Source organism: Oncorhynchus mykiss, chromosome 5 (genome assembly GCF_057628025.1).
Source record: "Oncorhynchus mykiss isolate SJ-2025 chromosome 5, ASM5762802v1, whole genome shotgun sequence".
Taxonomy (NCBI): domain Eukaryota; kingdom Metazoa; phylum Chordata; class Actinopteri; order Salmoniformes; family Salmonidae; genus Oncorhynchus; species Oncorhynchus mykiss.
In genome coordinates this window covers 33,144,604-33,160,130 of record NC_143026.1, presented here as the reverse complement: position 1 = coordinate 33,160,130, position 15,527 = coordinate 33,144,604, and the positions used below count along the sequence as shown (strand labels likewise).

The 15,527-nt window shown below is 41.6% G+C and overlaps 1 protein-coding gene across 3 annotated transcripts in view; it reads right to left on the bottom strand.

Moving 5' to 3' along the window:
- LOC110523629 (colorectal mutant cancer protein) overlaps positions 1-15,218 on the bottom strand; it is a 124,638-nt gene extending 109,420 nt beyond the window's left edge. The window contains exons 1-3 of one of the 3 annotated variants that reach the window (XM_036977296.2): positions 14,786-15,218; positions 12,849-13,093; positions 12,211-12,446 (exon numbers count right to left, since the gene is read on the bottom strand). In XM_036977296.2, coding sequence (XP_036833191.1) covers positions 12,211-12,446; positions 12,849-13,093; positions 14,786-14,907 — 603 coding nt within the window. In that variant the 5' untranslated portion in view covers positions 14,908-15,218. The remainder of the gene's footprint in view (positions 1-12,210; positions 12,447-12,848; positions 13,094-14,785) is intronic. The other 2 variants (XM_036977297.2, XM_036977298.2) reach the window with 2 other exon arrangements.
- Between the last annotated feature and the right edge of the window lie 309 nt (positions 15,219-15,527).

Sequence of the window (15,527 nt, the reverse complement as noted above, 5' to 3'; positions counted from 1 at the left end):
CAAACCTATTTCAGTGTTTGTAGAGTTAATATTGAATCATGTGTTAATGCTTTCACCACACTATGAGATTGAAACCCCAAGCCAACTCTGGTAACAACCGTTAAATAGATAAAACATTTATCTCACTTTCCAAGGTCAATAATCAAGTGTCAAGTCATCAACCATTTGACTCAAGGAATCTTGATTTCCGAGGCCAATCTCTGGTTGCATAAAGATAAAGTGAACTACTTGAGCATTCAGAAAACTACCATCGACTAAGGTAAACGTGGCTGAATGCAGTGGGTCATCGGATGAGAGCTCTTAGGATAATGAGCCCGATAATGAGATGGCAATAAACTGTGTGTCGGTGTGTGTGTGTCAGGCATGAATCATGGGTGTGATCAGAGGGTAATCCAGCAGTGCTGATGAGATCACACACACACACACACACACACACACACACACACACCAATGTGAGCATGTAGGCATGAATCATGCCTGCACTCACAGAGAACATGTACAATGCCTTCAGAAAGTATTGACACCCCTTGACTTTTTCCACATTTTCTTGTGCTACAGCCTGAATTTTAAATGGAGTCAATAATTATTTTGGTCACTGGCCTACACACAATAACCCATAATGTCAAAGTGTAACTATGTTTTCAGAAATGTTTACAAATTAATAAAAAAATAAAAAGCTGAAATGTCATGAGTCAATAAGTATTCAACCCCCTTGTTATGCAAGCCTAATTAATTTCAAGAGTAAACCTTTGCTTAAGAAGTCAAATAGAGTTGCATGGACTCACTGTGTGCAATAATAGTGTTTACCATGATTTTTTTAATGACTACCTCATCTCTGTACCCCACACATAGAATTATATGTAAGGTTCCTCAGTCAAGCAGTGAACTTCAAAAGCAAAGACCAGGAAGGTTTTCCAATGACTACCTCATCTCTGTACCCAACACATAGAATTACAGTGCCTTGCGAAAGTATTCGGCCCCCTTGAACTTTGCGACCTTTTGCCACATTTCAGGCTTCAAACATAAAGATATAAAACTGTATTTTTTTGTGAAGAATCAACAACAAGTGGGACACAATCATGAAGTGGAACGACATTTATTGGATATTTCAAACTTTTTTAACAAATCAAAAACTGAAAAATTGGGCGTGCAAAATTATTCAGACCCCTTAAGTTAATACTTTGTAGCGCCACCTTTTGCTGTGATTACAGCTGTAAGTCGCTTGGGGTATGTCTCTATCAGTTTTGCACATCGAGAGACTGACATTTTTTCCCATTCCTCCTTTCAAAACAGCTCGAGCTCAGTGAGGTTGGATGGAGAGCATTTGTGAACAGCAGTTTTCAGTTCTTTCCACAGATTCTCGATTGGATTCAGGTCTGAACTTTGACTTGGCCATTCTAAAACCTGGATATGTTTATTTTTGAACCATTCCATTGTAGATTTTGCTTTATGTTTTGGATCATTGTCTTGTTGGAAGACAAATCTCCGTCCCAGTCTCAGGTCTTTTGCAGACTCCATCAGGTTTTCTTCCAGAATGGTCCTGTATTTGGCTCCATCCATCTTCCCATCAATTTTAACCATCTTCCCTGTCCCTGCTGAAGAAAAGCAGGCCCAAACCATGATGCTGCCACCACCATGTTTGACAGTGGGGATGGTGTGTTCAGGGTGTTGCTTTTACGCCAAACATAACGTTTGCATTGTTGCCAAGAAGTTCAATTTTGGTTTCATCTGACCAGAGCACCTTCTTCCACATGTTTGGTGTGTCTCCCAGGTGGCTTGTGGCAAACTTTAAACAACACTTTTTATGAATATCTTTAAGAAATGGCTTTCTTCTTGCCACTCTTCCATAAAGGCCAGATTTGTGCAATATACGACTGATTGTTGTCCTATGGACAGAGTCTCCCACCTCAGCTGTAGATCTCTGCAGTTCATCCAGAGTGATCATGGGCCTCTTGGCTGCATCTCTGATCAGTCTTCTCCTTGTATGAGCTGAAAGTTTAGAGGGACGGCCAGGTATTGGTAGATTTGCAGTGGTCTGATACTCCTTCCATTTCAATATTATCGCTTGCACAGTGCTCCTTGGGATGTTTAAAGCTTGGGAAATCTTTTTGTATCCAAATCCGGCTTTAAACTTCTTCACAACAGTATCTCGGACCTGCCTGGTGTGTTCCTTGTTCTTCATGATGCTCTCTGCGCTTTTGACGGACCTCTGAGACTATCACAGTGCAGGTGCATTTATACGGAGACTTGATTACACACAGGTGGATTGTATTTATCATCATTAGTCATTTAGGTCAACATTGGATCATTCAGAGATCCTCACTGAACTTCTGGAGAGAGATTGCTGCACTGAAAGTAAAGGGGCTGAATAATTTTGCACGCCCAATTTTTCAGTTTTTGATTTGTTAAAAAAGTTTGAAATATCCAATAAATGTCGTTCCACTTCATGATTGTGTCCCACTCGTTGTTGATTCTTCACAAAAAAATACAGTTTTATATCTTTATGTTTGAAGCCTGAAATGTGGCAAAAGGTCGCAAAGTTCAAGGGGGCCGAATACTTTCGCAAGGCACTGTATATGTAAGGTTCCTCAGTCAAGCAGTGAACTTCAAAAGCAAAGACAAGGAAGGTTTTCCAATGCCTAGCAAAGGGTACCTATTGGTAGATGGGTAAAAATTAAAAAGAGATTGAACAGACATTGAACATCCTTTTGAGCATGGTGAAATTATTAGTTGCACTTTGGATGGTGTCTCAACACACCCAGTCACTACAAAGATACAGCCATCCTTCCTAACTCAGCTGCCAGAGAGGAAAGAAACCGCTCAGGGATTTCACCATGAGGCCAATGGGGACTGTAAAACAGTTTGAGTTTAATGGATGTGATAGAAAAAAACTGAGGATGGATCAATAACATTGTTTACTCAGCAAAAATGTAAATGCAACATGTAATAATGTCAACGCTTTTACTGAGTTACAGTTCATATAAGGAAATCAGTCAACTGAAATAAATGCATTAGGCCCTAGTGTATGTATTTCACATGACTGGAAAGAGGCACAGCCATGGGTGGGCTTGGGAGGGCTTAGGCCCACCCACTTGAGAGCCAGGCCCACCCACTGGGGAGCCAGGCACAGCCTATCAGAATGAGTTTTTCCACACAAAAGTACTTTATTATAAACAGAAACACTCCTCAACACCCAGCATAGTGGCCTTTTATTGTCCCCAGCAAGGTGCATCTATGTAATGCCCATGCTGTTAAATCAGCTTCTTGATATGCCACACTTGTCAGGTGGATGGATTATCTTGGCAAAATAGAAATGCTCACTAACAGGGATGTAAACAAATGTGTGTGCAAAATTTTTGATAAATAAGCTTTTGTGCGTATGGAACATTCTGTGATCTTTTAATTCAGCTCATGAAATATGGGACCAACACTTTACATGTTGCGTTTATATTTTTGCTCAGTATAGTTACTCCACAATACTAAGCTAATTGACAGCATGAAAATAAGTTAGCCTGTACAGAATAAATAATATTCCAAAATATGCATCCTGGGTGCAACAAGGCACTAAAGTAATACTGCAAAAAACGTGGCAGAGCAATTAACGTTTTGTCCTGAATACAAAGTGTTACTGTATGTTTTGTGCAAATCCAATAAAAAAAATACTGAGTACCACTCTCCATATCTTCAAGCATAGTGGTGGCTGAATCATTTTATGAGTATGCTTGTAATCGTTAAGGACTGGGGAGTTTTTCAAGATAAAGAAAGAAATGGAATGGAGCTGCAGGCAAAATTCTGGAGGAAAACCTGGTTCAGTCCGCTTTCCACCAGACATTGGGAGATTAATTCACCTTTCAGCGGGACAATAACCTAAAACACAAGGACAAATCTACACTGGAGTTGCTTACCAAGAAGACAGTGAATGTTCCTGACTGGCTGAATTACAGTTTTGACTTAAATCTTCTTGAGAATCTATGTCAAGACCTGAAAATGGTTGTCTAGCAATGAACAACAACCAATTTGACAGAGCTTGAATATTTTTTTTTTAATAAATGGGCAAATGTTACACAATCCAGGTGTGCAAAGCTGTTAAGCCTTGTACACACTGCAGGTTTTAATGCTCACTCAGTTTGGTTTTTCAAATCCGTTTTGGAATACTGACTGTCCAAATAGCAAGTTTACAAGTGACCAAATCGGATGTGTGTACAGACAGCACTGCAAAAATTTGCTGACATGGCTACGGTAGTTGTCTTAGTAACAATGGGTGTGTGCCAGGCCTGGAATTTCATGTTGGCCTTCAAGAGGTGCCCAATCTGCCAGGGCACCAAGGCCATTAACCAAAATAGCCAATGAAATTGATTTGAAAAACTAAAAAACAGTAGCTATTCTGTTAAGAAAGAAAAGTGCATGTAAATGTACATAAATAATTAGACTAGTGTAGTTGTGCACACACGCACACACACACACACACACTTAGACTAAACGCCAGTCATCTTTGACCAATATAATGCAGGATCATTATTCATATCTAAAGGCTTGATTCTGTCGACATACTTGAGGCACTGGTGGAGAAAGGCCACTGCCTGTTGAAAGACAGATATGAGTTTATGCAACATCACACACCTCACAAGTGGAGGCAGTCAATATTTTGAAACTATTAAACCATAAACATAATTGTTTAAAACCTGGAAGTTTTTTTGTCATTTTATGAGGAATGTTGTACGATCTTCCGACCGAATGTTAAGGGGATTATTTGATAAACACTTCCTCATATGACAACTTTCTTTCATCGTCCAGCTGCCAAAGACAAATCTAGTCATATTAACAACACATTTCTGAAGGATATTTTATTTTTATTTTTTATATGAAAGCGCCCGCAGTCACTCTTATAGCCTACTGCCGTGTGCGCATTGCTGCACTTATAATGTGAAGAATAGGCCTAATAGTTTATTAACATTTTAAGCTTAACATTCTGATCTGTTGCATCAGCCTAATTTATTTTAAATGTTTTTTTGTTGTAGGCTACAGTGGTTGTATTAATTTGGGATCTATCGCATCCCACAACTGTTTGAGAGTATGTTTGGAAGATTTATTTATCTTACAGAAGGTCAAGCTAACCAATAGAATAGGTAAACTTGTGTACTATGAGGGATTGTTGATTGACTTAGGCTAGTGCTTTTGCTGTTCGTTAGGCCTACTCATCTTGTTGGCTGAAGAAAAGTCAATGTCAACAGTTCTTCTAACATCATTTAGCACCTCGGAATTCAATAAGGACCCCGATGTGTGTCTGTCCTCTTTTAGCCTACTTCGGAGCTGCAATGCCTGTGAGAAGGACCCAATCATGTGACAGGCATTGGCTAATTGAGCAATAAGGTCCGGGGGGGTGTGGTATATTGCCAATATACCACGACTAAGGGCTGTTCTTATGCAAGATGCAACACGGAGTGCTTGGACATAGCCCTTAGCTGTGGTATATTGGCAATATACCATAAACCCCCGAGGTGCCTTACTTCTATTATAAACTGTTTACAAACGTAATTAGAACAGTAAAAAGTCATTTTTGGTCATACACGTGGTATACGGTCTGATATACCATGGCTTTCAGCCAATCAGCAGCATTCAGGGCTTGAACCACCCAGTTTATAATCAGAATTTAGATATCTGAGAGAGCGATATGAGTGAGAAGAGCTTCGGAGTAAGGCAATTGGCAGCAGTGAGAAGAGAATTATTATATTCAGCCCAAGGACACAACGGCCACTCTGGCTGCAAAGCATGGATTTCTTGGGGGTGAATTACGGCCACACATGGGGGCATAGAACGCTGTTGTCACTGTCGCCTGTAAATTTGAGTCCTGGTGTGTGCACAATGTTGTAGGCTGACTGGTGGTGGTGCTCGTGCTTCCGATCATTCAAAAGTTACGTAGCAAGATATGGTGACAACAATGCCTGCCATGGAGGTTTCCCAGTTACTTTGAATGTTCAAAATCATAGTGTAAGAACACTTCTAAAGCCTCAAAGGATAAGTTGATCCAACTTTCAAAATGAGTCCTTGCCTAGCCACAGCAGTCAACTAGCTAGCTAGCCGTTTAGCTTTCTAGCACATTAACTCATTTGTTTGTAAACGATTAACAAGCTAGTTAGCTACAACAAGTTATGGTCAAAACTGTCAACAGAGTAGCTAGCAAGCAACAAGATATGCCAAATAACAGTATAAATGTCACGTTCTGACCTTAGTTCCTTTGTTTTGTCTTTGTTTTAGTATGGTCAGGGCGTGAGTTGGGTGGGCAGTCTATGTGTGTTTTTCTATGTTGGGGTTTTTTGAGTTTGGCCTAGTATGGTTCTCAATCAGAGGCAGCTGTCAATCGATGCCCCTGATTGAGAATCATACTTAGGTAGCCTGGGTTTCACTTTTGAGTTGTGGGTGTTTGTTTCCGTGTGTGTGTTTGGGCCACACGGTACTGTTTCGTTTTTTGTAAATTCACGTCATCGTTTATTGTTTTGATTCAGTGTTCAGTGCTTTCTTTATTAAAATCATCATGAACACTTACCACGCTGCGCTTTGGTCCGATCCTTACTCCTCCTCAGACGAAGAGGAGGAAATCCATTACAATAAAAACCACTTGAGGGGAAATAAATCAGATTTGACTGTTCAGACAAGACGCATGGCAAGGAATCAGATTTGTACGTGGCTTGAAATATCTGATTCCATGTGCTTTTTGGCTGTTCAGACTGCAGGAAAAAATAACAGATTTTAATCAGATATGCAAATAAATACGATTTGAGTCAAAACTGCCAATGTGAACAAGGCTTTAGAGACATACCCAGAAAGACAAATCGCTGTAATCACTGCCAAAAGTGTGTCACGCCCTGGTCGAAGTATTTTGTGTTTATTTTCATTTATTTGGTCAGGCCAGGGTGTGGCATGGGTTTTTGTATGTGGTGTGTTGGGATTGTAGCTTAGTGGGGTGTTCTAGTGAAGTCTATGGCTGTCTGAAGTGGTTCTCAAATCAGAGGCAGGTGTTTGTCGTTGTCTCTGATTGGGAACCATATTTAGGCAGCCATATTCTTTGGGTGTTTTGTGGGTGATTGTCCTTAGTGTCGTTGTTCCTGTCTCAGTGTTAGTTTACACAAGTATAGGCTGTTTCGTTTTTTGTTACATTATTTGTTTTGTAGTGTTTATAATTGATTCGTGGTTTACATTTGTATATTAAACATGGATCGCAATCTACACGCTGCATTTTGGTCCGACTCTCCTTCACCACAAGAAAACCGTTACAAAGTGCTTCTACAAGGTATTGACTCAGGGGGGTATGTAAATGATATACATCTGCATTTCATTTTCAATACATTGGCAAAAAGGTCTAAAAACATGTTGTCACTGTCATTATGGGGTATTATTGAGTGTAGATGGGTGAGAAAAAAAATCTGAAAAATGTGGAATAAGTCAATTCTTTCTGAAGGCACTGTATCTATCTCAATTACCTCATACCCCTGCACATCGAATCTGTACTGGTACCCCGTTTATAGAGCCAAGTTATCGTTGCTCATTGTGTATTTATTACTACGTCTTATTATTTCTCTATTTTCTTTCTCTCTGCATTGTTGTGAAGGGCCTCTAAGTAAGCCTTTCACTGTTAGTCTACACCTGTTGTTTACAAAGCATGTGACGAATAAAATCTAATCAGAAAGGTATCGTCGTCTGGGTTAGGGATTTTCTTGTCCCATCGCGCACTAGCGACTCCTGTGCCGGGCGCAATACACGCTGACACAGTGGCCAGGTGTACAGTGTTTCCTCCGACACATTGGTGTGCGGCTTGGCTGGGCTGTGTTTCGGAAGGATGCACGGCTCTCGACTTTCGCCTCTCCCGAGTCCATATGGGAGTTGCAGCGATGGGACGGGACAAGACTAACAACCAATTGGATACCATGAAATTGGGGAGGAAAAAAAAGTAGAAAAATAAAAGGTATCCAAATCAAAGAGGAATGAGAAGTGCGTTTTAGTCCAATACTGTTGGAAAGTCCCTTTGACAGTGATGTACCGTCCTCATTGTTTAATCTGTTGGTGGCTGCTGCATATGTCCCATGTCTCCATTGACAGTGATGTACCGTCCTCATTGTTTAATCTGTTGGTGGCCGCTGCATATGTCCCATGTCTCCATTGACAGTGTTAATCTGCCTTTACAGCCCTGGCCAGATGCTGGCTGCAGCCAACGGGGTAACATCATTCCCGTATAGTGATTAGCTTCCCCCTAACTTGCCAAACAAAATACCAGATAATGAACAGGGGTGTGAATAAACTCAAAATGCCACAGAAAGCAATCTGCAAACCCAGGGATTAAGTTTCTTCTCAGGGGGATAATGATATGCAGCTTATTTCCCCCCCAAACACAATGCTGTTTACTGAGTGTGGAGGGATATGGAGTTGGGTAATGAGTGTTGGGTGAGGGGGCATGGGATTCTATTCAACCAGGGATGGCAATGTATTCTCTGCTATACACAGCGCTGGCTGACGCACAAACACACACACGCTCTCCCCCTCTCACGCACACACTCAATATTTCTACTAACACAGGAGAAAATGTAGCATTCACTCGCCACTCAGCAGCTGATGTACGATGAACAAAAATATAAAAACGCAATGTAAAGTGTTGGTCCCATGTTTCATGAGCTGAAATAAAAGATTCCAGAAATGTTCCATACGCACAAAAAGCTTTTTTTTTTTTTTTTTTTTACATCCTGTTAGTAAGCATTTCTCCTTTGCCAAGATAATCCATCCACCTGACAGGTGTGGAATATCAAAAAGCTGATTAAACAGCATGATCATTACACAGGTGCAACTTGTGCTTGGGACAATAAAAGGTCACTATAAAATGTGCAGTTTTGTCACAACACCACAGATGTCTCAAGTTTAGAGGGAGCGTGCAATTGGCATGCTGACTTCAGGAATGTCCACCAGAGATGTTGCCAGGTAATTGAACGCTAACTTCTCTACCATTAGCCACCTTCAACGTTGTTTTATAGAATTTGGTAGTATATCCAACCGCAGATCACGTGTATGGCGTTGTGTGGGCGAGCGATTTGCTGATGTCAACGTTGTGAACAGAGTGCCCCATAGTGGAGGTGGGGTTATGGTGTGAGCAGGCATAAGCTACGGACAACGAACACAATTGCAATTTATCGATGCTGATTTGAATGCACAGAGATACCGTGACGAGATCCTGAGGCCCATTGTTGTGCCATTCATTCACCTCCATCACCTCATGTTTCAGTATGATAATGCATGAACCCATCTCACAAGGACCTTCCTTGGCCTGCATACTCATCAGACATGTCACCTAATGAGCATGTTTGGGATGCTCTGGATCGACTTGTACAACAGCTTGTTCCAGTTCCCGACAATATCCAGAAACTTTGCACAGCCATTGAAGAGGAGTGGGACAACATTCCACAGGCCACAATCAACTCTATGCAAAGAAGATATGTCACACTACATGAGGCAAATGGTCGTCACACCAGATACTGACTGGTTTTCTGATCCACGCCCCTACCTTTTTCTTGAGGTATCTGTGACCAATAGATGCATATCTGTATAGATTAGGGCCTAATGAATGTGTTTCAATTGAACTGTAACTCAGTAAAATCGCTGATATTTTTGCATTTATATTTTTGTTCAGTATATAATCTCTTAATATTTGCAAATGCCCTTCAAGGTCAGAACGTAATTCCATACAAGGCATCCACATACTAACATGGTCTACATGAGTGCATGAAGTAAGATAATAACTTACATGCTGACCAAACCACTAGCGTGACGTGCACGAGCGTTGCAAAATAAATGTACACATACATGTTACTCAATCATTAAATCCAAACTGCCCACGAGCGTCTACGTAGCCAGGTGCTAAAATAAAACGTGGTTCTTGACGAGCTGCAAGTCCCGCCTCTACCATCTCCTCATTGGTTTATAGGAGCATACCCACGTGGGTGATTGAAAGATGAACAGGGGTCCACACTCCAGTTGGTGGTGGTGATGCACCTGAAAGTTGGTTGCCAACCGCCATATAAAGCCCAAAGAAGAATAAGAAGCCTGAAGGAGGAGAGATTACTGGAAACTAACACGGTTTTACCTTTTATCTGTGGATTAATTGTAGAATTAGAGGACCTTGTGCATTTCAGGTAAAATGTTTAATGCTTATAGACCTGTCCCCAAATTAATATAGTTGGTTCAGAGTTTGTTTTGGTATTTTAACCTGCGTGTCCTAATCGCATCTGGTGTGGATGGACAAAATCAACATGCGCACGTTGGTGCGTGCCCGGTCTAGTCAGCATGTTAGAATTTTGGGAGGAGGACATTTTTGGAGGAGGACTGACTCTCTTGCACTGGACTCTACCCACACATATACTACACCGACACTCCAATACACACAAAACATATACACACATGCATAGACGCCACACGTTGCTACTCTGCCTATTATCTGTTTATTATCTATCCTGATTGCCTATTCACTTTTACCTCTACCTACATGTACATATTACATCAATCACCTCAACTATCTCATACCCCTGTTAATTGATTCGGTACCGGTACTCCTTGTATAAAGTCTCGTTATTGTTATTTTATTGTGTTACTATTTCCTTTTTGTTATTTAGCAAATGTTCTTACTTTTGAAGTCTGCATTGCTGGGAAAGAGCCTGTAAGTCAGCATTTCACAGTAAAGTCTACGCCTGTTATATTCGGCACGTGTGACAAATAAACTTTGATTTGTCATTTAGACCTTTTACATTTCAACTTTTCATAAACCCAAATAAAAAGAAGCAACCCAGGCATTAAAAATAACTAACAAACACAATCATAGGCTATACAGCATCTATACGCTCCCCCTACTCTGAAAACATCCCAAAACATGACAGGGACCATGTCCATAAAGTCCCTGTGCTACCTAGAGAACCAAAACATTGATGGTTTCACGGCCTTCCTGTGTCAGGAACCAGATATTCCATTGGCCCTGTGGTCGAAGCCTGGCGGCCGCATTAAACACAGCTGCCAGCAGGTCAAACCCGTAAAGTGGGGCTCCTAATTGCGCGGGGGGGGGGGGGGGGGCTAAAAACAGTTGCTACACCACCGCACCTTATCCCACATAATGGTTAGGCCTGGAAAGTGACTAGTAACTACACTTTCTCCATCAGACACGAACATCTCTTTCAGTCACTCACAACCGACAGCGTTTAACCTCCCATTCTCTCTGGTGCCTGTGCTAATCTACAGAGGGAAGGTGTCAAGATGTGAATGTCAGTAATAAACTTCTAAATGATTTCTATGGGTCAATAAAGGCGCCCAGCCCTGAAACCTGATATAGGAAGGAGATATGACAGCCCAATGTGATGAATAATAAATATAGATGCATTAATAAAGGGGTGTGATTACTGCTCAGGGGAGGTGATACCCTGATGATACCCCTTAAGGCAAAGTGACAGAGAGAGCCAAGGTCAACACTTAGGGAGAGTTGGAATCCCTACCTGGACGAAGCATTAAAAGCATTGTGATACCTCGCTGTGGTTCTAGCGTCAGAAGAGGTCTGTAGGTTTGACAGTTATCTTGCTGAAGAGTAAAGACACAGGGACGGTGTCGCAGTTAGGATCAGTCTCTTCAAATCCTAACCATAATGAGGGGGCACCCTGATGTCAAGCCATTCAGGCCCAGTGACTGCTCTAAGCAGGAGAGGTAAATGCAAGAAGATTGAGTTATCATGAGCAGCACTGCCCTCTGCAGCATAACCACGCTTACTACACCAATAATTAATTAATTTCCCCCTATCTTCATGTTGAAAGTCTTTTCCCAGGAAGATTATATTGATTTTCAATGGTTCAACTTTTACACAGCACCACAACACTTCTTAGGTTTCTGTGTATTACCAACTAGACATTGTATAAGTGTTGGAGGTGCCAGCTGACAACACGGTTGTCTTATCTCCAGACTCCACCATTCATTGCACACTCATTCCTTCATCGTTGGCAGTAAACATCCAGTAACTCAGAGGCTAAGCAGTCAGCTGAGAGTATCGCAGTTGCAGACTGGCTTTTGACTAGAAACAACTATTTTGGCCATTGGGTGGCTCACAAAATAATTCAAAAGGCAACATATCAGGAATCCATCAAATGCTACCACCAGCATTATGCAGTACGCACTCAACACCAACAGCAGTCCACTCACTGTGTTGGCCAGCTCCAGGTAGTTTCCCTCCAGGGGAGCACAGCGGGTGCTGGTCTGGGCCAGGAGTTTATGAAGAGCAGCCTGCTGTTCTAGGACAGTCCCAGGCTGTTCTAGGAGCTTCTGGAGGATGGCTGGCTGCTGCTGGGTCTGTGTCTGCTGAGGCTGGATGTCTGAACTCTGAAGGTCCCGGGCCCCAGAGTAGTACTCCCAGCTGTCTCTGGCTCCTGACAAGGCCCCTAGGGGACACATTATAACTCGATAACTAACAGGTAGTAAACTTAGAAATAACAGGTAATAACTCATAACTAATAAGCAGTGTGAAGGTTTGGCACTCCCAAACAAATATGTGGGTTTAGCAACAGAGCTAAAAACTCTAGCCTCAGTCATGCAGGTTATGTTATGGTTGTTTCATTTTAGCACTTTGGTGTCAGTTGTTTATGGCCAATAATGACTGTGTAATAAGGGTTAGTGGTTGTTTGCAGTTAGTTGTTGAATGTTGGGTGTTAGATTTAGTTGTTTGGTGTTGCCTGTTCTTAGCTGGTTTTATGCTAGTAGGCAGCTATGATTAATTGGCATCTCTTGTTTAACAATGTAACTCAAAATTCTGGCTAATCTTGATTGGCTATCCCCAAACTCACCCCTGCTAATCTTGCTACTGGTTGGCCAGGAGGTGATGTGTTCCCTGAGCTTCCTAGTGTCAGAGTCCTGGGAGCATTGGGAGATCTCGCCCTCTTCCTTACGGATCTCATTGACCAGCTGCATGCGGCAGCGGGTGAAGTCCTCAAAGGAGATCTTGCCTCGCTCGTCTGCTCCCAGCTGGTCCATGATCTCTGCCACAGACCCCTCCATGTTTAGCTGTCTACACACCATCAGCAGGTCATTCCTAACAGGAGAGAAGGAGGTTTTTAGGAAGATGGAAAAGTTGCAGGAGAGAGGGAAGGAGATACAGGCAAGAGGAAAAGTATGGTGATAAGCAAAGAAACAGGGAGAAATAAGGAGGGACATGGTGAAGGAGAGGCAGAGGTAAAAGGAGAGAGAGAGGGGGGGGGGGGGAAGGACAGGGAGAGGAAGATAACTGTTTTCAATTGAAGAGTGGTGTACAAGTTGCAGCACTAAGTTGAATTGCTGATACATTAGCCAGGGCAGCAGCCTGAGGAATTGTCTTCACTTCTCAAAATAATGAAAATAAATAAATATTAGGACAGGTTTGGAGGGGGAAAAATAGGTTTCCTATATGAAGTGGAAAGGCATACAATTACAGCAAAAGATATTCCCCTATACATGGAAATTGAACATTATGCCCCTCCAGCTGTAGTTATTCAGCACAATGGATATCTTATTCGTCAGTTTCATGTCTAACAGCTGGAATGCATGGAGAATATAGCCAAAGCATACATTTTCACAGAACAGGTTCCATTTATCATCTTTGATGCCTTACAGGGGCAACCAATCCATTTAGCAGTGTGTTCTATGCCACAAATATACATAAAAACATGCATCTCAAATGACTAAGCAAACCATGGGCTTTTCTGTAACAAAAGAGAGGGCTGAAAAAGATGTGTTTGAGTTTAATCAAAAGTAACCAATGCTCTTAAGCTCTCCTCTCCTGCATGTTTTAATTTTGCTCACCGCTCTCTCTGCTTGTGTATAGCCTGAAGCATGCCTACTTTACTGCCAAGAAAGAACATTCAACACTTCAGAGTTCATGAGCATTTTATAATTACAGACCACCACTATGATTATAACTCATATCGCTGTGTAAACTGTAACTTAATAACACCATAACTCACACTCACAAGAATATGTTAGGACAGGAATAGGCCTTGATTCCCTATTCCGAGGTATGGACAAATGTTTAGGTTCTCTGTGCTCAGGAGTCTTCTCCATGATCTTGCCTGGCTCATGCCACTTTTCTGCAGCCTGCACATGAAATGTAAAAGGTCTTTGGATGCTGCATCAAATCCAGTTGCTGTGATCTAAGTTGGAGTGTTGGTGTTTATTTACACTATGCAGTAGCCCTCCTTAATGAGCATGTGTGAAAGCAGTTCTGACTCAGTGCATAAGCTTTTAGAACATACGCAATGTCCATACATTTTTTTTGCAACAAGCTACAAACTGAATGGTTATGATTATGATACACATAATAGGAAGTATGTTATTGGCCAACAGTTTCTTCTAGTCTGCAGTTAGTAACGTTATATGAGTATGATTGTCTGGAGACTAGTTAGCTAGCTACATTCTTAGTTTCAACTAAATACACTGTTGCAACATTTTCATTGTCAAATTACATTTGAGTTGCTTTCAAAAACTCAAGCCAACACTTCCATGGAATGCAGATGTTTTTCGATAGTTTGCCCTTGCCAGTTATCGAGACTGGGCATGGTTCGATGTCTTCGAATCAAAATCCGAGGACTTGTTCGCTACGGAAGTCACTGGCAATTTGCTCACATTACAAAACTAACTAAACAAGTGATCATATTTCCAGATCGTATATACATGTCTGGGAAAATCTGTTAATTTGCATTTGGTAGCCTTCAATTCTAACCCCACCGTGTCGTTGATAAAATAGACTTACCTGTTGATGTATCCATCACCGTCACCGTCGCAAGTCTGAAACAACCGCCTCATCCTCTCCTCTTCGCCGGTGCTAGATGTGTCACTACTGCCGCTACTCACACTCACCTCCACCGCCGCCATGATCTTCCCTGAATACCGTAACTAGTGTGCTAGGCTACTACCCCTCCAAGTATTCATTCTCAACGAAGTAACTGCCTCATCATCACACTTCCCGTAAGTGTCGACTACTACCCGACATCGGATTGAATATAATCAAATATAAACTTCGGTTCAGGTCACATCTGCAAAAAGGAGGGTGCAGCACGTGCCGTAAAAGTTAACCCCGAAAGTCGCGAATAGGGAGGCGTTAAAAAGCTTTGGGTAAACTGCTGTGGAGTGAGTGTCGACCGAAACTCAGTGGGACATATGTGAAGCTAGCCACAATAAGGATTAGCCACAATAGCGGAATTTGCGGCTAGCCTTCAAAATAAAACTCCCTAATTGAAAGATGAAAATGGATGCAAATAGTGGAATTATGACATATTTGAATGAGTTAATAATAAACCATTTTGGAATGTTATATAAATTAAACAAAAAACAATAATGACTTAATTTGACAAACAAATCTGTAGAAATCGCACTATGGATGTATTCAACTTCAGAATTGCATTGGGGGCATACTTATATTTCACTGTGCAGCCTTACTTATGGATTGAAATGGCATATCAGTCTACTCAGTGACACCCACAGAACACAACTGT